Here is a 23244-nt window from a genome sequence, read left to right on the forward strand (position 1 = left end):
CCACTAGTTGGTGGCCTATAGAATACATCCAGAAGTGTAATGGTGCCTCTATTGTTTCTTAACACTAACCAAATAGATTCTGCCCTTGACCCCTCCAGTCCATCCTCTCCAGCACTGCAATATTCTCTTTAATCAATACCGCCCCCACCCCGCTTTCCCTATCTTTCCTGAACACCCAGTATCCAGGAATATTTAGTACCCAATCCTGCCCTTTTTGAGCCAGGTCTCCGTTATCGCCACAACGTCATATTCCCATGTGGCTATTTGCGCCTGCAGCTCACCAACCTTATTTACCATGCTTCATGCGTTTACACACATGCAGTGTAAGCCTATCTTAAACCTTCTTGTATTCTCTCTTAGTCTGATCTCATCTAATACTGTACTATTTCTTACTCTAGTGCTATCTGTCTCTTCTAATCCCTTGTGCACCTTGTTTTTCTTTTCCAATGCTACATCCTGGTGCCCATCCCCCTGCCAAATTAGTTTAAACCCCCCCACAGCACCAGTGACCCTCCCTGCAAGGACATTGGTCCCAGCTCTGTTGAGGTGCAACCCGTCCGGCCTGTACAGGTTCCACTCCCCCAGAACTGGTCCCAATGCCCCAGGAATCTAAAGCCCTTCCTCCTGCATCATCTCTACAGCCACGCATTCATCTGTTCTATCCTCCTATTTCTATACTCACTCGCACATGGCACCAGGAGTAATCCGGAGATTATTACCTTTGAGGTCCTGCTTATTAATCTCTTTCCTAGCTCCCTAAAATCTGCCTGCAGGACCTCATCCCTCTTTCTACCTATGTCGTTGGTACCGATATGGACCACAACCTCTGGCTGGTCACCCTCCCCCTTCAGAATGTTCTGCAGCCGCTCAGTGACATCCTTGATCCTAGCACTAGGGAGGCAACATACCATCCTGGAATCATGTCTGCGGCCTCAGAAACGCCTGACTGTTCCCCTATCACTATTGCATTGCCAACCTTCCTCCTCCCCCCCCCCACCAAACTCCATGATTATACTAATGTCTTTAACTCCCTCTTTTCCGTTCTTGTTTTAAAAGAGTACTGTCTCTATCTTTATTTGTGACAGTTGAAAAGTAGTGATGACTTACTTAATTCTGTCTCAGATCCTCATGCCGTGAAAAAATTGCCATCATTGTTGACTGAAGTGATGTCAATAAGTGTACAGTACCAGCAATGTGACACTAAATTAACACATGATATTTTATCACGTGACTGGAATTAGGAATATGCAGTTATTTTCTTTGTATCAGTGAGTTCCTATATATTCACTACTTTGTAAAGTAGACATGATGTGGAGATGCCGGTGATGGACTGGGGTGGACAAATGTAAGGAATCTTACAACACATGCGATTTGAGAATCTTTCACTCATTCACCTGACGAAGGGGATAATCTCCGAAAGCTTGTGATTTTAAAATAAATTTGTTGGACTATAACCTGGTGTTGTAAGATTCCTTACATTTGTAAAGTAGAGGGGTGATTCCACAATCCTTCACTTCCAAAGGGGAGCTGCGCTTGCAGATAGTCTCTCCTATGCTATCAGGGTTACAATGTTGTAGCCCTATCTCCAACCTGTGCTACAATGTTGTAGCCCTATCTCCAACCCGTGCAACAATGTTGTAGCCCTATCTCCAACCCGTGCTACAATGTTGTAGCCCTATCTCCAACCCGTGCTACAATGTTGTAGCCCTATCTCCAACCATTGCTACATTGTTGTAGCCCTGTGTTCAACCTGCACTGTGAGCGTAGCTTTCCCGTTGGGAGTGCAGGAATGTGGAATCAGCCCTTATATTACAATACTGTCAAATTAGGAAAGCTGTAATGGATGTTGTGTTTTTCTTTTCAGATGATAATCATAAATATGCCATCCAAGCCACTGATATCTTGGGGTACAGGGTGATTGTCCACATTGATCTGGATTGCTTCTACGCTCAGGTGGAAATGATCCGAAATCCTGAATTAAAAGGAAAGCCTTTAGGTAATCAAGCATTATATTTTTTTAAATGGAATGATAATCATACATTAGACTATGTTTGTGATGTATTGAATTGTAGCAAGCTCCGCTGATGTCTCAGTTGGTGAGTGGATCGCTGCTGTGGAACTGAGCATACAGACCAAGGAGCTCTCAGGTTCAGTCCCTGATCATCGCTGCTCAGAACTAGTTTGTCCAAAGCTCCAAATACACTCTTCTTTTTCACTGTGTTGACAGCCCAGCTCACTCTGCCATCTCCTATTGTAACTTAAGGGGGAATATTAACTCCCTGGTTGAAAGCTGGAGGGACGTCCGCTGGGGAGCTGCAGTCAGAGGCCTTTTAACGGCTGGGCCTCAATAACATTCTGCCAGCCAGCTGCCTGGGGAAGTTTGGGAGGGTTTTGCGGGTTGGAAGTGGGGGAGCCCAGGGTGGCAGTGGCCCAAACTTTCATTTTGGGGCCCAGAAGAGCATGCCCGCTCCTCCTGGCCCTCCACTGGGTGTCCACCAGGTTTTACTGAGTGGAGCATCTAATGAGATCACATATTCATGAGGCTTCCGCCTGAGTTAGGTGGGTGCCCCAACTGTCCAAGAAAACAGGGGCGTTAAAATGACCGCGGGGCTAAGAAGAAATTTAATAAAGGGTTTTAAATTTTGAAGGGTTTTGATAGAGTGAATAGAAAAAGACCATTTCCTCTGGTTGGGGAATCAGTGAATAGAGGTCATCAATTTAAAATTGTCACAAAGTGAGAGTGAGTAGGATAAATTTCTTTATGCAGGGTTGTTAGAGCATGGAATGTTTTGCCACAGTGAGTGATTGAGGCAGAGACTAATGCATTTCTTAAAAGAAGACTGTAACTCCTACGGTTCTATTTGCAGCCAGGTCCTCTGACTGTTTCTGGCAGCATTCTCCCTGCCAGGCTTGTTGGGCTACTGTTTGCTGGAGAAGGTGTTCTTCAGTGCCAAAGAGTGGAGTCCTCTTTTGCCTCACTTCATTCAGCTTGACTTCAAGCACAGCACCTATGAATCTGGACGTGTGTGGGTGAGAGTCCTGCATTATGTAGGAATATGGCTGTTCTAAACCTCTTCCCTTATCTTGCAGTCAGTAATGCAGCTCTTTAAATTCCTCTCAGTTGTCCAACTATGTTCTCAGGCAGCCCTCCATGTTTACGCTGATTGGAATATTTATGTAAGTCGTGAACTTCTGGCAGAATCTGCTGTACAGGCTTAGTCAGAAGGATTGTTTCGAAATAAGAATTTCTACCCTGACCCTTTAATAATGCCATCTATATTATTTTTTCTTTTAGCTGTTCATCAAAAGCATCTGGTGGTCACTTGTAATTATGAAGCCAGAAAGCATGGGGTTAACAAAATAATGTCGGTCAGTGAAGCCAAGGACAAGTGCCCACAAGTGGTTCTTATCTGTGGAGAAGATTTGACACCCTACAGAGAAGTATCATACAAAATCACAGGTACCTGTGGTCTCTATTTTAATTAACCATAGATTTTTAATATTTCCATTTTGTTTTCCCTTTCATATCGGTGCTTGGGCCCCAGCTATCCACAATCTATATCAACGATTTGGATGAGGGGACCAAATGTAATATTTCCAAGTTTGCTGATGACACAAAACTAGGTGGGAATGTGAGTTGTGAGGAGGATGCAAAGAGGCTTCAAGCGGATATAGACAGGCTAAGTGAGTGGGCAAGAACATGGCAGATGGAATATAACATGGAAAAATGTGAAGTTATCCACTTTGGTAGAAAAAACAGAAACGCAGAGTATTTTTTAAATGGTAAGAGATTGGGAAATGTTGATGTTCAAAGGGACCTGGGTGTCCTTGTACATGAGTCACTGAAAGCTAACATGCAGGTGCAGCAAGCAATTAGGAAGGCAAATGGCATGTTAGCCTTTATTACAAGAGGATTTGAGTACTGGAGTAAAGATGTTTTACTGCAATTATATAGGGCCTTGGTGAGACCGCATCTGGAATATTGTGTACAATTTTGGTCTCCTTATCTAAGAAAGGATATACTTGCCATTGAGGGAGTGCAACGAAGGTTCACCAGACTGATTCCTGGGATGGCGGGATTGTCGTATGAGGAGAGATTGAGTAGATTAGGCCTGTATTTTTTTAGAGTGTAGAAGAATGAGAGGTGATCTCATTGAAACATACAAAATTCTTACAGGGCTTGACAGGGTAGATGCAAGGAGAATGTTTCCCCTGGCTGGGGAATCTAGAACCAGGGGTCACAGTCTCAGAATAAAGGGTAGGCCATTTAGGACTGAGATGAGAAGAAATTTCTTCAATCAGATGTTGGTGAATCTTTGGAATTCTCTACCCCAGAGGGCTGCGGAGGCTCAGTCAATGAGCATATTCAAAACAAAGATCGGTAGATTTCTAAATATTAAAGGCATCAAGGGATATGGGGATGGTGCAGGAAAATGGTGTTGAGGTAGAAGATCAGCCATGATCTTGTTGAATGGCAGAGCAGGCTCGAGAGGCCGATGGCCTACCCCTGCTCCTATTTCTTATGTTCTTCTGTTCTTATTCCCGAATCAAAATTATTAATGTAAATTGTGAACAACAGTGGTCCCAGCAATGATCCCTGTGGAACACCTCTTCCCACCTTTTGCCAGTCTGAGTAGCTGCCCTTAACCCATAGGGGTAAATATTATCCCCCAAAAACGGGTGGGTTGGGGGCAGGTGGGGAGTAAAAATCCTCTGTTTTAAGAGCGGGACGGCATCCTGACTCCAACACGGCCTGCTTCTGGGTCTATCCCAGGCAGTTTTGTCTGCGTGTGGAGAGCAGACACAAGGAAGTCCCGCCCCCATTTAAAGCCGGCGGGCCGATACTTAAAAGAGCAATGTACCTCATTGAGATACTTGAGGTACTTAATATTTTGTGTATTGGAATAATAAAATTAATTTAACCTTGTTCAGGTTTCCCATCACTTCCCATTCACATCAGGTGAAAGCAGGTGGGAAGGGCCGGATCCATGAGGTGAGCGCCTTTATTGCGCAGCTTGTGGGCCTGGAGGAGCAGGAGTGTTTCATCCAGGCCCAACAAGCTCACCTGGCTGACAAGACCTCTGCAATCGGCCGACCTCCCCCCACCCCCGACCTGATGGTGGACCTCACCTACCTCTGGCTTTTCACCCGATCTCCAGCAACCTCCGATCTCTTCATCAGCCCCTCAATCTATTCATCCGCTCCCCCCGATCTCTTCATCAGTTCCCCCCCCCCCGATCTTCTTCCCAGCTCCCCTCCCCGATCTTCTCCCCGGCCCTCCCCCCCGGGCTATCAATCAGGCTGGCTACCAGCCGTAAAACCCAGAAGTAAAATTGATGGGCCTCGTTAAGCGCCTACTTACTTTCCGGGTTTTGCACCCAGAAATCTTCACCCCGTCGCTCCCTTCCCTGCTCTCAGTTAAAATTTACCCCCTACTCTCTGTTTTCTGGTTTGTAGCCAACTTGCTACCTGTCCCTTGACTCCACATGCTCTGATCTTAGCCATGAGCCTGCAACGCAGTACTTCATCAAATTAATCACAGATCAATTGTTCACTGATGCAATTAAGATAGTTCCATTGTCTCAGCACTTCAGCTGGTCCTGAGCAATAAACAAGTCCATCACGGTCTGCACCAGGCATTCTGTGCTGATTGCAGAGAATTCTGGTTCTTCTAAAACCAGGATTGTATGGCTCAGTTCCACATTGAGGGATTGATGCATTTACCCACTGAATCAAAACAAATATGCTAAGATTGTGAAGCACTGTCAGTAATAGACAACTGAAAATAAGACTCATTTCTGGTCACTGGAACTCCCTGATGGCTGACGAATCTGTACAGCCCATCAAAGGAAAAACCACATCACTAGGTTATATGGGTGGACTGATCACTGTGCCCATCGGTGGCCATAAAATGGTGGCTGGTAGTGTTGGAGGAAGCATTTTACATTATTGATTCCGCACTATCATCTCTGGAGGAGCCTGAGGAAAATCGTCTCTCGTGGTGCGTCTTGACATTGCTGCCTCATTTACTTTAAAACACTGCTGCCTGAATTTGGTGTTCATCGTGACAGTTCTCTTTGATAAGTACAGTACATTCTGTACATTACGGTATTATCCAGCATTACAAATACTGCAGATGTATCTTGAGTACTGAAAATATTAAATGGTGGTAAATGTTTGTGAGGATCATGTAGGGTTAAAAATGTGAAACTTCCGAAAACTTCCTGTATTCCTGTCACCACAGTTGAACATGGTTGAAAAAGACAGGTGAAAGGAATATCGATTGTACCTGATTGGACTCAAACCGTCTATTGTCAGCATTCAATAAACGTCCCACCTAGAAGAACTGTTTCACCCAACAAGAAGGGAACTGTTGAACTGAGAAAATGCACATTTGGCTTTTCATATTGAAGCAGATAGAAAATCAGTAATATCAGTTTCTTTGACACACATTGCACTTAATCAATGAAGTCTCTCCTACACAGAATTACAGAAAGATTCTCCAATTCTGATGTTTCATGGACTGTAAGATATTGTGGTGTAGTATAAATCTCTGCACCATAAAATCTGCAGTCCTTCAAAGCAAAACATTGTAGGGTGATTGGACCCATGACTTTGGTTCCTCCTCCCACCCCCCCCCCCCCGACCCTCTTCATTTTACTCTTTTCTCCTCCTGCCCAGAATTCAGTTTTGTCCTCCTACTGTTAAATATTTTGCCTGTAAAAAGTGCCATAGAAATACAAGTTGTGTATTGATTTTTATTGCCTCGCCATAATTGAATCCCATTTATATTGAAGAACTGCTTCTATTCTGATCGAACCACTACAAGTTAAGAAGGCTGTTAAAAAAGCATACGGTATCCTTGGCCTTATAAATAGAGGCATAGGGCTCGATTTTACCGTCGGGTTTCCTGTGGGTTTCCAGCTAGGGGGCCCCGAAAATCCCGATATCCAGTCACGTGACCGGATCGCGCCACGATCCCGACCACTTCCGGGTTCCCCGATGACGTGCGGGGCTGCGTGCGCGCCCCCCGCTGGTGGGAATCCCGCAGGCAATTAAAGCCAGCGGGGTTCCACTTGAGTGTACTTACCTTGCTTGTTGAGGTCATTAAATGAGCTGAATCAGCTGTCAAAACAGGAAGTGTGGGATTTTACCTTCAACGCAGAGTGTTTCACACACTGGGGGAAACAGTCTCCCTTCAACCGGTCGTGTTGCAGCCAGCAGCCTGTGGCAGCTGCCAAGTTGCACTCCACAGCGGGTGGGAGAGCCCTCACCCACGCAGGAGGCCACCGCGTCACATAGGGCAACCCCTGCCCCCCACCACCCCCCGCCAAGCCAGAGGACAGACCGACGTGAAACCGCAGCCCCAGTCCCAGGAACCACCCACCTACCCTGCATAACCCCTCAAACCAACACCTGCCAGATGGGTGGTGCGTGGACACCCTCGGAGGACGAACAGCATGACCAGCCCCAGCAGCCTCGCAGTCCACGCCATCCGCCGCAGAGACGTGGAGCCCCCCAACACGGTGCTGTGGCACACCCACCTGCACAGCAGGAGGGAGGGCAACCGCAGAGAGAGATGCATCGCAGGAGGCATTACCCTCTGCACAGGGTGTACAGACCGATGCCCAGCGGCATGGACCCCTCCGAGGAGAAGTGCAGACGTTGGCTCGGAGGCAATCGCCAGGCAGTCGCCGACATCTGCAGCCTCCTGAACGACGAGCTGCTCCCGGATGGACCAGGCAGCATCTTCTTACCTGTCGCCGCCAAAGGCACCACTGCCCTCAACTTCTTCGCATCCGGATCCTTCCAGGGTGCCACCGGGGACATCGCCGGGGTCTGTCAGTCGTCTGCACACAAGTGCATAAGGCAGGTCACCGATGGGTCATTCCGCAGGGCCTCGCACTACATCAACGTCGCCATGGAAGAGCGCAGCCAGATGGAGAGGGCGGTTGGCTTCCATGCCATGGCTGGCGTCCCACGGGTGCAGGGTGTAATCGGCTGCACCCACATCGCAATACGGGCACCTCCGCATCAGCCAGGGCTGTTCAGCAACAGGAAGGGGCATCACTCCACGAACGCCCAGCTCATCTGTGACCACCGCCAGAGATTCCTACACGTGTGCGCCAGATTCCCCGGCAGCTGCCACGATGCCCTCGCCCTCAGGGAGTCCACGGTCCCGCACATCTTCCACGCACCCAACGCGGGCAACGGCTGGCTCATCGGCGACAAGGGGCCTCCCCTACACACGTGGCTCATGACGCCTCTAAGGAACCCCATCACCGGCCCGGAGCGTCGGTACAATGACAGCCACACTGCTACCAGGTCCACAGTTGGGCAGACCATAGGGCTGCTCAAGACGCGCTTCATGTGGCCTGATCGTTCTGGGGGAGCGCTCCAATACACACCATTCAGAGTGGGACGAACCATAGTTGTCTGCTATGCCCTGCACAACATGGCACAACAGAGAGGGGTGCCGCTGGAGGAGGCCCCAGCAACACCCGCCACCCACATTGAGGACGGCGATGAGGACGAATAGGTGGAGGTGGAGGTGGAGGAGGAGGAGGAGGACGCGCGCGAGGATGAGGAATGACCCATGCGCCGAACCCCGACTCACCGAGATGGTCGCCGGGCCATGGAGGCACTCATATGTCAACGGTTCTCCTCGAGTCAGACATTGCGAGGCGTTCGCATCTCCTCACCTGCACATGCGAGGGCCCATACCAGTCCCCTCCACCGAAGAGTGTTGCCAGTACTCCTGCACCCACAGCAGTGTGCCCAATGGGCGGCAGCAGGTGTTCGCCGTCATGATGGGCTGCACGGAGCGCACCTATTGCACAGTCCGCGGAAGAATGGACGAGAGGTGGCAGGAGTGGTGAGAACGATAGTGTTTAATGTTGACAGGGTTCAATACAATAAACAAAAAGTGTACAAATTAACAGACACCCTGGTGCATACCCTTTGTGGTTACAACGCCTTTGGAGTTTTTCTCCGGGTACCCCTACGTGGTGCTACCCCTGTGGCTCCAGCAGAGGTAGTGGCAGGTTGCTTGTGTTGTTGCCCTGACCGGGTAGATGCTCTGGGCGGACGGCCCCTGGGTTTCGGTGCCCGTGAGGGCACCTCCACAGACTGCTCCTCCTGCACCTGTGCAGGAGCAGACTCGGCCACCTGGAGAGGAGGCACCATTGCGGGTACTGGTTGAGAGAGGGGCAACGGGTGGGACGTGGGGGCACCTTGAGAAGTGTCCCCGCTTCCATGTCCCCGGTCACCATCATCCCTCTCGTGGCCTCGGCCCACATCACCCCTTCCACCCTGCTGGACGGCAGTTTGGATCGCATGTGTGAGGCCTTGCAACGCCACCCCTAGCGTATCAGTCAGCCTGTTTATGGCGGCGGAATGTTGCTCACCCTGGATCCGTACAGCCGTTGTCAGGGCCTGCACGGACTCAATGTGGAGCTGTGCGTGACGCTCGAGGGAGGCCAGCCTGTCCTCCACCGCAGACGCCCCCGCACCTACCCTCGACACTGTGTCGCCGGTACCCTCCTGTACCTGCGCCACCAATGCCCGCATGCAGGAGTTGGACTCCTCCATCGCCTGCACGATTGCCAACAATGCGCGCGGCACGTCTCCCAGTACCTCGGCAATTGGCTGGTGCCCCTCGACGACTCTCCTTTTCACTGGTGGCCCCCTGGGTTCAGCATCTGGGTCCGGCTGAGCAGAGCCTGGAGATGAGTGCTCCCACCGACGCGGACCCTCCGCGGCTGCCCCTCCGCGGCTGCCCCTGCCACCAGGGTCTGCTCATGCTCACACGTGCGCGGTGATTCAACAAGTGCAACCCCAACTAGTTGGCGAGGGGGACCCACCGAGGTGCGTGTCTCTGCGCTGGTGGATGGTTGGCTCACATGTGACGATGCACCCTCAGACAATGCATGTCCTCTGAGGAATCGCCCTCCTCGCACGAAGCGCTCGCAGACGGCCCTGCAAGGGAACAGAGGGCACTATGAGGCATGTGCACAGAGGTCGCGGTGCGCCAGATGGCAGGTGATGCTAAGGTCATTCGCGATCATGAGTGTTGAGTGTCGGCTGTCCCTTACCGGCCGATGCTGTAGCGCCAGACTCGCCATCGCCCACCGACAGGCACAGTGGCATTCCACTCAGCTCCAGTGCCTCCGCCTCGGCGCCCGTGAGCTCGGTCACGTGCGGCGGGCCCCCTCCAGTGCGGTCCCTTTCCCGCGCGTTCTTGGCTGTCTTCTCCTGTGAAGGCAAAACACAGATGCGTGAGTACGTGCAGATTGCATAGTGAGACGCCTGGAGCATCGGTGTGGGTGGGTTGCGCGTGGGGCGGATGGATGGGAGGATGCGTGTGCCACATGCCCGTCCCATTGCATTGGGGTTGGGGCGTGTGGTGGTGTTCCAGTGGGGACGGGGATGGTGGGTGAGTGCAGGCACGGTGAGGACGGTGAGTGAGTGGCTGTGAGGATTGCTGTGGGAGCGCTGTGGTGGCTGTGCGGAAGGGGTTGTGGGGTGTTTGGCGTGATGGTCGAGACAGGTTCTGGTGGGGGCGGGGCGTTCGTGTACTCACCTTGCCGGACCTCGTGAGGTCGTTGAAGCGCTTGCGGCACTGCTGCCAAGACCTGGTTGTGTTCAACCTGCTGGTCACCTCCGCCGCCACCTCTGCCCATGCCCTCCTGGTTACCGAGCCAGGGCACTTCCGTCCGTCCCTCGGGAAGAGGGTGTCCCTCCTCCTCCGCACACCGTCCAGGAGGAACTGCAGCGCGTTGTCGGAAAAACGGGGCGCCGCCTTACCCCTGGGTTGTGCCATGGTCCACTTCCTGGTGCTGGATGCAGTGGGGGCTCTGTGGGACTGCCCCTTTAAGTGCGGCTCCAACATCGCGCTGGCGTCACTGCGCATGCGCGGGCGGCCGGCGCACAGCTGGCCTGCGGCGAACCCGGAACCACGGCTCAACTAGATCAATTAGCCCGCGATCGCGCGGGGGGGCGCCCTCAATTAACCGGCCGCATTTTCCACGCTCCCGGAGGACCACCCGCTGGGAACCCGCAGGCCTGGTAAAATCGGGCCCATAGAGTACAAAAGCAAAGAAGTTATGCTAAACCTTTATAAAACACTGGTTAGGCCTCAGCTGGAGTATTGTGTCCAATTCTGGGCACCACACTTTAGGAAGGATGGGGGAGATATAATAGAGGTGTTCTAAATTATGAGGAGTTTGTTCGAGTAAATATTTAAGGGGAAAAAATTTACAGGGCTCTGGAGAAAGAGCAGGGGAATGGGACTAATTGGATAGCTCTTTCAAAGACGCATGATGGGCCGAATGGCCTCCTCTTTTGCTGTACCTACTTTGACTATAATACTATGATACTATTGAAAATAGTCAAAGGTATTCCTCATCACGTACAGAGAAAAATATTACATCAAAATATGTTCTTACTGTAACATAATGGGCCAGATCTTGTTGGAAAAATAATGGTGTGTTAACAACGCATGCCGTTATTAATGCGCAAATTGGCCAGCAAATTCAGGTGATTTGAGAGATACGCCATGCTCCTGACTGCACTCCCCCTCACTGGTATTCAGGTTGATAATAAAAGAAGAATGTATCAAATTATATTTTTTAGATGAAGACATTTGTATTAAACCCACGCAGGCATTGTGTATGTTCTGAGAGTATAAATCAGGTACTTTTACCAACTTACTGTATTACAACAAACTCTTATTTGCTACTAAGTTACTACAGTTGTTAGGTTTATTGCAACTATTATTGAGCTTACTTCTGGAGAGTAACCATGATTGAAAATGTAAGTCTCCTTTCCCACTCAATCTGTGCCCGTGATGCTCATGCATGGAATCATGGAATCATAGAAAGTTACAGCACAGAAGGAGGCCATTCAGCCGATCGTGTCCGTGCCGGCCAAAAAAGAGCTATCCAGCTTAATCCCACTTTCCAGCATTTTTTATTATTCGTTCATGGGATGTGGGCGTCGCTGGCAAGGCCAGCATTTATTGCCCATCCCTAATTGCCCTTGAGAAGGTGGTGGTGAGCCGCCTTCTTGAACCGCTGCAGTCAGTGTGGTGAAGGTTCTCCCACAGTGCTGTTAGGAAGGGAGTTCCAGGATTTTGACCCAGCGACGATGAAGGAACGGCGATATAGTTCCAAGTCGGGATGGTGTGTGACTTGGAGGGGAGGGGAACGTGCAGGTGGTGTTGTTCCCATGTGCCTGCTGCCCTTGTCCTTCTAGGTGGTAGAGGTCGTGGGTTTGGGAGGTGCTGTCGAAGAAGTCTTGGCGAGTTGCTGCAGTGCATCCTGTGGATGGTACACTTTCCAGCATGGCCTATGAAATGCTGGCATCACAGATTCCAATGTTCTTGTTTACAACTAACCTGGTGCGATTCATTGGCTAGATCATGGGAGTGGCCTGAGTGGGTGGGAATGGTGCACATACAGAATGAATCATCTGCTAGTCAGGCAGCAGAGATCAATGACAGGAGCAGCAGGAGCCTACAGCTGGCATTTTTACTGGCTGCGGGGCTTCTCCAGAAAATTGTGTTACTCAGGAAGAAAATCATGCTCCGTGAGGTAAGTGCTGGAAATCAAGAAAATTGTTGCAGGTTGTCACGTCATAACAAATAACTTGCCCTAGGTATAGTGGCAATTGCTAATACAAATAGAACATTAAGGTTTGTAAATGGATCTGTAAGAATCGAAGTCGAGGTTCTGGTAAATGGAACTAATGGGGTAATTCTTTTTATTACCGAGACAACTAGGTGGTCAAGTGCAGAACACTACCCAGGATGAAAAACAATGAGCGAAAACAAGATAAATCAAGAATTAGTGATTAATGTCACCAAGGGGTAAATTTTAACCCCACGAATGGGTGGGTTGGGGGCGGGTGGGAAGGTAAAAATTGTAAAAAAGTGAAACCCGACCCCAATCCGCCCACTTCCAGTTTTAACAGAGGCGGGTGACCAATCCGCTCTCAGGAGGCGGGTCGGTCAGTGAAATCGTTTAAGGAGGTTGCGGGTCTCCACTTTAATAGGTTTTTTATTTTTAACTCCTGGGGGCCGGGATTCCTGGGCCTTCTGATTCGCTCCACGTGAGAGGAGGTGAGAAGGCCCTGATCAACAGGTAAGTGCCTTTATTGTACAGCTTGTGGGCCAGGAGGAGGAGGAGGAGTGTTTCCTCCAGGCCCAAAAAGGCTACCTGCCACAATCCCACACACACGATCGGCTATCCCCTCCCCATGTCCGAACCCACCATGATCTCCGACCCATCCCCCCCGACAATCACGACACCCTCACGATTGCCGACCCCCCTCACGATCTCCAGCCCCACGACCTTTGACCCCCACAATCTCCAACCCCCCACGATCTTCGCTCGTCCCCATGACTGTGCCTCTGATGACCGCCAACCCCGATGACTGGCCCCCCCCGATGACCCCGACCCCCCAGGTGACCCCGACTCCCCCAGATGGACCCCGACTCCTCCGATGAGCAACCCCCCCCCCCCCCCCCCGTGACCCCCAACCCCCTTCCAATGACTGGACTCCCCCCCCCACCCCATCTAACACCTATCTGCTGGCACCCGCTCCCTGGCTGCTCTCCCGTCCAACTGACAGCCAGCCTGTCAATCTGGTTGGCCTGTTGTGCAGGAAACATACAGAAAAATAATGAAAGATGTCCTTACATCAAAATTGTAAGGACGTCCAGGAAACCCGTACTTCCTGGTTTCCTATCAGGAATTTCCCCCCACCCCCCGCCTCCACCCTCTTCCCGACTCTCCATTAAAATTTACCCCCAAGTTTGGGTTTTCAAAGCCATTGAATCGTAGAAGGGAAAACTGAAGAAGCTAAAGAATTTCACAGTTTTAACATCCTCCGACGGACTGGAGAGGGTTGGTGTGGAGGGGGGGCAGTGATTAAATCTTGGGATCGAGCAATCCGACCTCATTCCCATCCATTTAAATTTGTACAAACCCAAATCAGGCCATCGATGAGGCTCCTGCAAAAGGTAGACGAAGGCCTAATTATCAGTCAAAAGTCATGGCCCGATGACATCATCGACGCTAGGACTTAAACTTAACTCTAGGTCGGGGGAAGCTCGGGCTGTCAACTGCCCGACAGCAAATTCATGGCGGGAGGGGCCGACTGCCTACGGTAGGTATTGAAGATCAGCTCCCTTTACCACTCCTTGTGGGCCAGGAGGAGCAGGAGTGCTCCCCCCAGGATGCCTTTGGCCTCCCCAGCCTCGATCGCAGCCCAGAGTTTCTGCCTTCCCTCCCAGCCCAGCCCCAATCGCGGCCCGAAGCCTTCCCTCCCTTACTGACCTCCAGGGACCATTCTCACGGGTTCCCCCAGGCTGCAGCCTCCTGCCGCTACTTGCTGCTCACACCCGCTGGCCAGGCAGTTAAGGTCGGCAGGGCCTCCTCGTCCCCGGCCTTGCTGGGTTCCTCATCCACTACCGGACTCCCCCACATCTTCCCCGACTTCCTGTTAATCTCGGGGCCAATGAGTTTGAGCAGGAGTCAATGTGATGAGCGTTGATTCAACCCATAAAGATGTAGGGAGTAGAAAGAGCATATAAAAGACAAGCATGTAAAGAATATGCAAAAGGTAAGTTAATCGTCTTGAGCCAGGAGTGGAGGACTAATGGCACATGATTACAAGTTAATAAAACTTAAGTTAAATGCAATTGGAAGAGATGCAGTTAAGAGTTGTTAGAATCATTGAATCATAGAATCGTTACAGCGCAGAAGGAGGCTATTCGGCCCATCAAGCCTGTACTGGCTCTTTGTAAGAGTATTCCAGTTAGTCCCATTCCCCCGCTCTTTCCCCGTAGCCCTGCTAATTTTTTCCCTTCATTTATCCAATTCCTTTTTGAAAGCCACGATTGAATCTGCATCCACCACCCTTTCAGGCAGTGCATTCCAGATCATAACTATTCGCTGGGTAAAAAAGATTTTCCTCACATCGCCTTTGGTTCTTTTGCCAATCACCTTAAATCTGTGTCCTCTGGTTCTCGACCCTATCGCCAATGGGAACAGTATCTCTTTATTTATTTTATCTAAATCCATCATGATTTTGAACACGTCTATCAAATCTCTCAACCTTCTCTGCTCTAAGGAGAACAACCCCAGCTTCTCCAATCCATCCGCATAACTGAAGTCCCTCATCCATGGAACCATTCCAATAAATCTTTTCTGTACTGTCTCTAAGGCCTTCACATCCTTCCGAAAGCGCAGTGCCCAGAATTGGACACAATACTCCAGTTGTGGCCGAACCAGTGTTTTATAAAGGTTCATCATGGCTTCCTTGCTTTTGTACTCTATGCCTCTAATTATAAAGCCCAGGATCCCATATGCTTTTTTAACCGCTTTCTCAACCTGCCCCGCCACTTTCAACGATTTGTGTACATATACCCCCAGATCTCTCTGACCCTGTACCCCTTTTAGAGTTGTGCCCTCTAGTTTATATTGCCTCTCCTCGTTCTTCCTACCGAAATGTATCACTTCACATTTTTCTGCGTTAAATTTCATCTGCCACGTGTTCTCCCATTCCACCAGCTTGTCTATATCCTATTGAAGTCTATAACTATCCTCCTCACTGTTCACTACACTTGCAAGTTTTGTGTCATCTGCAAATTTTGAAATTGTGCCCTGTACACCCAAGCCCAAGTCATTAATATATATCAAGAAAAGCAGTGGTCCCAGCACCGACCCCTGGGGAACATCACCGTACACCTCCCTCCAGTCTGAAAAACAACCGTTCATCACTACTCTCTGCTTCCTGTTACTTAGCCAATTTTGTATCCATGCTGCTACTGCCCCCTTTTTTCCATGGGCTTCAATCTTGATGACAAGCCTATTATGCGGCACTTTATCAAATGCCTTTTGAAAGTCCATTTACACCACATAAACCGCATTGCCCTCATCTACCCTCTCTATAACCTCATCAAAAAACTCTATCAAGTTAGTTAAACACGATTTACCTTTAACAGATCCGTGCTGGCTTTCCCTAATCAATCCACACTTCTCCAAGCGACTGCTAATTCTTTCCCGGATTACCGTTTCTAAAAGTTTCCCCACCACCGAGGTTAAACTGTAGTTGCTGGGTTTATCCTTTTTTGAACAAGTGTGTAACATTTGCAATTCTCCAGTCCTCTGGCATCACCCCCGTATCTGAGGATGTTTGGAAGATTATGGCCAGTACCTCCACAATTCCCACCCTTTCCTCAGCAACCTAGGAAGCATCCCATCCGGTCCGGGTGACTTATCTACTTTAAGTCAATGGGAATCAGGGGGGAAACTCTCCAGTGGCTGGAGTCATACCTAGCACAAAGGAAGATGGTAGTGGTTGTTGGAAGCCAATCATCTCAGCCCCAGGACATTACTGCAGGAGTTCCTCAGGGCAGTGTCTTAGGCCCAACCATCTTCAGCTGCTTCATCAATGACCTTCCCTCCATCATAAGGTCAGAAATGGGGATGTTCGCTGATGATTGCACAGTGTTCAGTTCCATTCGCAACCCCTCACATAATGAAGCAATCCATGCCCGCATGCAGCAAAACCTGGACAACATCCAGGCTTGGGCTGATAAGTGGCAAGTAACATTCGCGCCAGACAAGTGCCAGGCAATGACTATCTCCAACAAGAGAGAATCTAACCACCTCCCCTTGACATTCAATGGCATTACCATCGCCGAATCCCCCACCATTGACCAGAAAATTAACTGGACCAGCCACTTAAATACTGTGGCTACAAGAGCAGGTCAGAGGCTGGGTATTCTGCGGTGACTGACTCACCTCCTGACTCCCTAAAGCCTTTCCACCATCTACAAGGCACAAGTCAGGAGTGTGATGGAATACTCTTCACTTGCCTGGATGAGTGCAGCTCCAACAACACTCAAGAAACTCGACACCATCCAGGACAAAGCAGCCCGCTTGAGTGGTACCCCATCCACTACCCTAAACATTCACTCCCTTCACCACCGGCGCACCTGTGGCTGCAGTGTGTACCATCTACAGGATGCACTGCAGCAATTCGCCAAGGCTTCTTCGACAGCATCTCCCCAACCCATGATCTCTACCACCTAGAAGGACAAGGGCAGCAGGCACATGGGAACATCACCTGCACGTTCCCCTCCAAGTCACACACCATCCCGACTTGGAAATATATCGCCGTTCCTTCATCATTGCTGGGACAAAGTTCTGGAGCTCCCTACCTAACAGCACTGTGGGAGAACCTTCACCACAACAACTGCAGCGGTGGCTCATCACCACCTTCTCAAGGGCAATTAGGGATGGGCAATAAATGCTGGCCTCGCCAGCAACGCCCACATCCCATGAACGAATAAAAAAAAACAGCTAGCCCTTCTAGTACCTCCTCTTTATCAGTTTTTAGTTCATCCAGTATCTCAACTACATCTTCCTTTACTGAGACGCTGGCAGCATCTTCTTCCTTGGTAAAGACGGATGCAAAGTACTCATTTAGTACCTCGGCCATGCCTTCTGCCTCCTTGAGTAGATCTCCTTTTTGGTCCCTAATCGGCCCCACCCCTCCTCTACTACCCGTTTACATGCCTATAGAAGACTTTTGGATTCCCTTTTATGTTTGCCGCCAGTCTATTCTCATACTCTCTCTTTGCCTCTCTTATCTCCTTTTTCACTTCCCCTCTGAACTTTCTATATTCAGCCTGGTTCTCACTTGTGTCATCAACCTGACATCTGTCATACGCCCCTTTTTTCTGCTTCATCTTACTCTCTTTCTCATTTGTCATCCAGGCAGCTCTGGCTTTAGTTGCCCTACCTTTCTCCCGTATGGGAATGTACCTAGACTGTACCTGAACCATCTCCTCCTTAAAGGCCGCCCATTGTTCAATTATAGTTTTGCCTTCCAATCTTTCATTCCAATTTACCCGGGCCAGATCTGTTCTCATCCCACTGAAATTGGCTCTCCTCCAATTGAGTATTTTTATTTTAGAGTGGTCTGTGTCCATTTCTACAGCTATTCTAAACCTTATGATACTATCATCGCTGTTCCCTAAATGTTCCCCCACTGACATTTGCTCCACTTGGCCCGCCTCATTCCCCAGAACCAAATCCAGCAATGCCTCCTTCCTCGTTGGGCCGGAAACGTACTGGTCAAGAAAGTTCTCCTGGACACACTTCAAAAATTCCTTCCCTCTTTGCCCCTTATATTAGGGTAGTTGAAGTCCCCCGTTATCACAACTCTATGGCTTTTGCACCCCTCTGTAATTTCCCTGCAAATTTGCCCCTCTATTTCCTTCCCACTAGTTGGTGGCCTGTAGAATACACTCAGTGTAATGGCACCTCTATTGTTTCTTAACTCTAACCAAATAGATTCTGTCTTTGACCCCTCCAGGACATTCTCTCCAGCACTGCACTATTCTCCTTAATCAATACCGCCCCCCCACCCTCCTTTCTTCCCTTCCCTATCTTTCCTGAACACCCTGTATCCAGGAATATTTAGTACCCAATCCTGCCCTTTTTTGAGCCAGGTCTTCGTTATCACCACAACATCATATTCCTATGTGGCTATTTGAGCCTGCAGCTCACCAACCTTGTTTACCACGCTTCGTGAGTTCACACAAATGCATTGCAAACCTATCTTAGACTTTCTTGTACTCTCTCTTAGTCTCATCCCATATACTACCATACTATTTCTTGCTCTAGTGCTATCTTTCTCACCCAATCCCTTGTGCACCTTGCTTCTCCTTTCCAATGCTACATCCTGGTGCCCATCCCCTTGTCAAATTAGTTTAAGACCCCCCCCCCCCGCCCTCCACGGCACTCGCGAGCCTCCCCGCGAGGACATTGGTCCCAGCTCTGTTGAGGTGCAACCCGTCCGGCCTGTGCAGGTCCCATCTCCCCCAGAAATGGTCCCATGCCCCAGGAATCTAAAGCCCTCCCTCCTGCACCATCTCTCCAGTCACGCATTCATCTGCTCTATCCTCCTATTTCTATACTCACTAGCACATGGCACTGGGAGTAACCCGGAGATTACTACCTTTGAGATCCTGCTTCTTAATCTCTTTCCTAACTCCTTAAAATCTGCCTGCAGGACCTCATCCCTCTTTTTACCTATGTCATTCGTACCAATATGCACCACAACCTCTGACTGTTCACCCTCCCCCTCCAGAATTTTCCGCAGCCGTTCAGTGACATCCTTGACCCTGGCACCAGGGAGGCAACGTACCATCTGGAATCACGTCTGCGGCCATCTGTTCCCCTAACTATAGAATCCCCTATCACCATTGCTCTCCTGACCTTTCTCCTCCCCCCCCCCCCCCGCCCCGTACAGCTGAGCCACCCATGGCACTGTAGACTTGGCTCTGGCTACACTCCCCAGAGGAACCCTCTCCCTCACCAGTTTCAGAACTGAATACCGGTTATAGAGCGAGATGCATTTGGAGGACTCCTGCACTACCTGCCTGGTCCTCCTTGTCTGTTTGGCAGTCATCCAGTAGCTCTCTGCCTGCACTCTCTTAAGCTGTGGGGTGACCACCTCCTGAGACGTGCTATCCAAGAGGCTCTCAGCCTCGCAGATGCACTGCAGTGATGCCAGCTGCTGCTCAAGCTCCAAAATCTGGAGCTCAGGCTCCTCCAGCTGATGACACTTCCTGCAGCAGTGGTTGTCCAGGACACGGGAAGTGTCCTGGAGTTCCCACATGGCATAGGATGTGCATTCGACAGGACTGAGATGCCCTGCCATGCCTCGATTTATTATAGTATTAGCTAAACTTAACAAAAATAAACTTAAAGACTTAATATGAAAACATTCACCAGAAAAAGAACACTCACCAGCTACTCACCAATCAGCTCCTTCCCTTTTGCTGACATCACTTTAGGTGTTTTTTTCACCTCTCGTCCTAACGCTCGCGCTCCTCCCTCCCTCGTACTCTCCTCCCTCCCTCGGGACTCTCCTCCCTCCCTCGGGACTCTCCTCCCTCCCTCGGGACTCTCCTCCCTCCCTCGGGACTCTCCTCCCTCCCTCGGGACTCCCCTCCCTCCCTCGGGACTCTCCTCCCGACCTCGGGACTCTCCTCCCTCCCTCGGGACTCTCCTCCCTCGGGACTCCCCTCCCGCTCTCGGGACTCCCCTCCCGCCCTCGGGACTCTCCTCCCTCCCTCGGGACTCTCCTCCCTCCCTCGGGACTCTCCTCCCGCCCTCGGGACTCTCCTCCCGCCCTCGGGACTCTCCTCCCTCCCTCGGGACTCCCCTCCCGCTCTCGGGACTCCCCTCCCTCCCTCGGGACTCTCCTCCCTCCCTCGGGACTCTCCTCCCGCTCTCGGACTCTCCTCTCTCCCTCGGGACTCTCCTCCCGCCCTCGGGACCTTCCTCCCGCCCTCGGGACCTTCCTCCCGCTCTCGGACTCTCCTCCCACCCTCGGGACACTCCTCCTGCTCTCGGACTCTCCTCCCACCCTCGGGACTCTCCTCCCGCTCTCGGACTCTCCTCCCACCCTCGGGACTCCCCTCCCGCTCTCGGACTCTCCTCCCACCCTCAGGACTCCCCTCCCGCTCTCGGACTCTCCTCCCACCCTCGGGACTCCCCTCCCGCTCTCGGACTCCCCTCCCGCTCTCGGGACCTTCCTCCCGCCCTCGGGACACTCCTCCCGCTCTCGGACTCCCCTCCCGCCCTCGGGACCTTCCTCCCTCCCTCGGGACTCTCCTCCCGCTCTCGGACTCCCCTCCCGCTCTCGGACTCCCGTCCCGCTCTCGGACTCCCCTCCCGCTCTCGGACTCCCCTCCCGCTCTCGGACTCCCCTCACGCTCTCGGACTCCCCTCCCGCCCTCGGGACTCTCCTCCCGCTCTCGGACTCCCCTCCCGCCCTCGGGACTCTCCTCCCGCTCTCGGACTCCCCTCCCGCTCTCGGACTCTCCTCCCGCTCTCGGACTCCCCTCCCGCTCTCGGACTCTCCTCCCTCCCTCGGGACCTTCCTCCCTCCCTCGGGACTCCCCTCACGCTCTCGGACTCCCCTCCCGCCCTCGGGACTCTCCTCCCGCTCTCGGACTCCCCTCCCGCCCTCGGGACTCTCCTCCCGCTCTCGGACTCCCCTCCCGCTCTCGGGACTCTCCTCCCGCTCTCGGACTCCCCTCACGCTCTCGGACTCCCCTCCCGCTCTCGGGACTCTCCTCCCGCTCTCGGACTCCCCTCACGCTCTCGGACTCCACTCCCGCTCTCGGACTCCCCTCCCGCTCTCGGGGCTCTCCTCCAGCTCTCGGGGCTCTCCTCCCTCCCTCGGGACTCTCCTCCTGCCCTCGGGACTCTCCTCCCTCCCTCGGGACTCTCCTCCCTCCCTTGGGACTCTCCTCCCTCCCTCGGGACTCCCCTCCTGCTCTCGGGACCTTCCTCCCGCCCTCGGGACTCTCCTCCCTCCCTCGGGACTCTCCTCCCTCCCTTGGGACTCTCCTCCCTCCCTCGGGACTCCCCTCCTGCTCTCGGGACCTTCCTCCCGCCCTCGGGACTCTCCTCCCACCCTCGGGACTCTCCTCCCTCCCTCGGGACTCTCCTCCCTCCCTCGGGACTCTCCTCCCACTCTCGGACTCTCCTCCCTCCCTCGGGACTCTCCTCCCGCTCTCGGACTCTCCTCCCACCCTCAGGACTCTCCTCCCGCTCTCGGACTCCCCTCCCTCCCTCGGGACTCTCCTCCCTCCCTCGGGACTCCCCTCCTGCTCTCGGGACCTTCCTCCCGCCCTCGGGACTCTCCTCCCACCCTCGGGACTCTCCTCCCTCCCTCGGGACTCTCCTCCTTCTCTCGGGACCTTCCTCCCGCTCTCGGGACTCTCCTCCCACCCTCGGGACTCCCCTCCCGCTCTCGGACTCCCCTCCCTCTCTCGGGACCTTCCTCCCGCTCTCGGGACCTTCCTCCCGCTCTCGGGACCTTCCTCCCGCTCTCGGGACTCCCCTCCCTCTCTCGGGACCTTCCTCCCGCTCTCGGGACTCTCCTCCCACCCTCGGGACTCCCCTCCCGCTCTCGGACTCTCCTCCCACCCTCGGGACTCCCCTCCCTCTCACGGGACCTTCCTCCCGCTCTCGGGACTCTCCTCCTGCTCTCGGACTCTCCTCCCACTCTCGGACTCTCCTCCCTCCCTCGGGACTCTCCTCCCGCTCTCGGGACTCTCCTCCCACCCTCGGGACTCCCCTCCCGCTCTCGGACTCCCCTCCCTCTCTCGGGACCTTCCTCCCGCTCTCGGGACCTTCCTCCCGCTCTCGGGACCTTCCTCCCGCTCTCGGGACTCCCCTCCCTCTCACGGGACCTTCCTCCCGCTCTCGGGACTCTCCTCCCGCTCTTGGGACTCTCCTCCTACTCTCGGACTCTCCTCCCGCTCTCGGACTCTCCTCCCTCCCTCGGGACTCTCCTCCCGCTCTCGGGACTCTCCTCCCACCCTCGGGACTCTCCTCCCGCTCTCGGGACTCTCCTCCCACCCTCGGGACTCTCCTCCCACCCTCGGGACTCTCCTCCCGCTCTCGGACTCTCCTCCCGCTCTCGGGACTCTCCTCCCACCCTCGGGACTCTCCTCCCGCTCTCGGGACTCTCCTCCCTCCCGCTCTCGGGACTCTCCTCCCGCTCTCGGGACTCTCCTCCTGCTCTCGGACTCTCCTCCCGCTCTCGGACTCTCCTCCCTCCCTCGGACTCTCCTCCCGCTCTCGGGACTCTCCTCCCACCCTCGGGACTCTCCTCCCGCTCTCGGGACTCTCCTCCTGCTCTCGGACTCTCCTCCCGCTCTCGGACTCTCCTCCCACCCTCGGGACTCTCCTCCCACCCTCGGGACTCTCCTCCCGCTCTCGGGACTCTCCTCCCACCCTCGGGACTCTCCTCCCGCCCTCGGGACTCTCCTCCCGCTCTCGGGACTCTCCTCCCGCCCTCGGGACTCTCCTTTTACACTGCGCTCACCTCTCGGACTCTCCTCCCACTCTCGGACTCTCCTCCCATCCTCGGGACTCTCCTCCCTCCCTCGGGACTCTCCTCCCTCTCTCGGGACCTTCCTCCCACTCTCGGACTCTCCTCCCACCCTCGGGACTCTCCTCCCACCCTCGGGACTCTCCTCCCTCTCACGGGACCTTCCTCCCTCTCTCGGGACCTTCCTCCCGCTCTCGGGACTCTCCTCCTGCTCTCGGACTCCCCTCCCTCTCACGGGACCTTCCTCCCGCCCTCGGGACTCTCCTCCCTCTCACGGGACTCTCCTCCTGCTCTCGGACTCCCCTCCCTCTC

The 23244-nt window shown here is 52.8% G+C and overlaps 1 protein-coding gene across 1 annotated transcript in view; it reads left to right on the plus strand.

Annotated features, from left to right (window-relative positions):
* poli (polymerase (DNA directed) iota) overlaps positions 1-23244 on the plus strand; it is a 58818-nt gene that overhangs the window by 16882 nt on the left and 18692 nt on the right. The window contains exons 2-3 of the mRNA XM_067983648.1: positions 1865-1996; positions 3296-3460. Of these exons, the coding sequence (XP_067839749.1) occupies positions 1865-1996; positions 3296-3460 (297 nt within the window). The remainder of the gene's footprint in view (positions 1-1864; positions 1997-3295; positions 3461-23244) is intronic.

The sequence above is a fragment of the Heptranchias perlo genome, chromosome 1 (genome assembly GCF_035084215.1).
Source record: "Heptranchias perlo isolate sHepPer1 chromosome 1, sHepPer1.hap1, whole genome shotgun sequence".
NCBI classification, from domain to species: Eukaryota; Metazoa; Chordata; class Chondrichthyes; order Hexanchiformes; family Hexanchidae; genus Heptranchias; species Heptranchias perlo.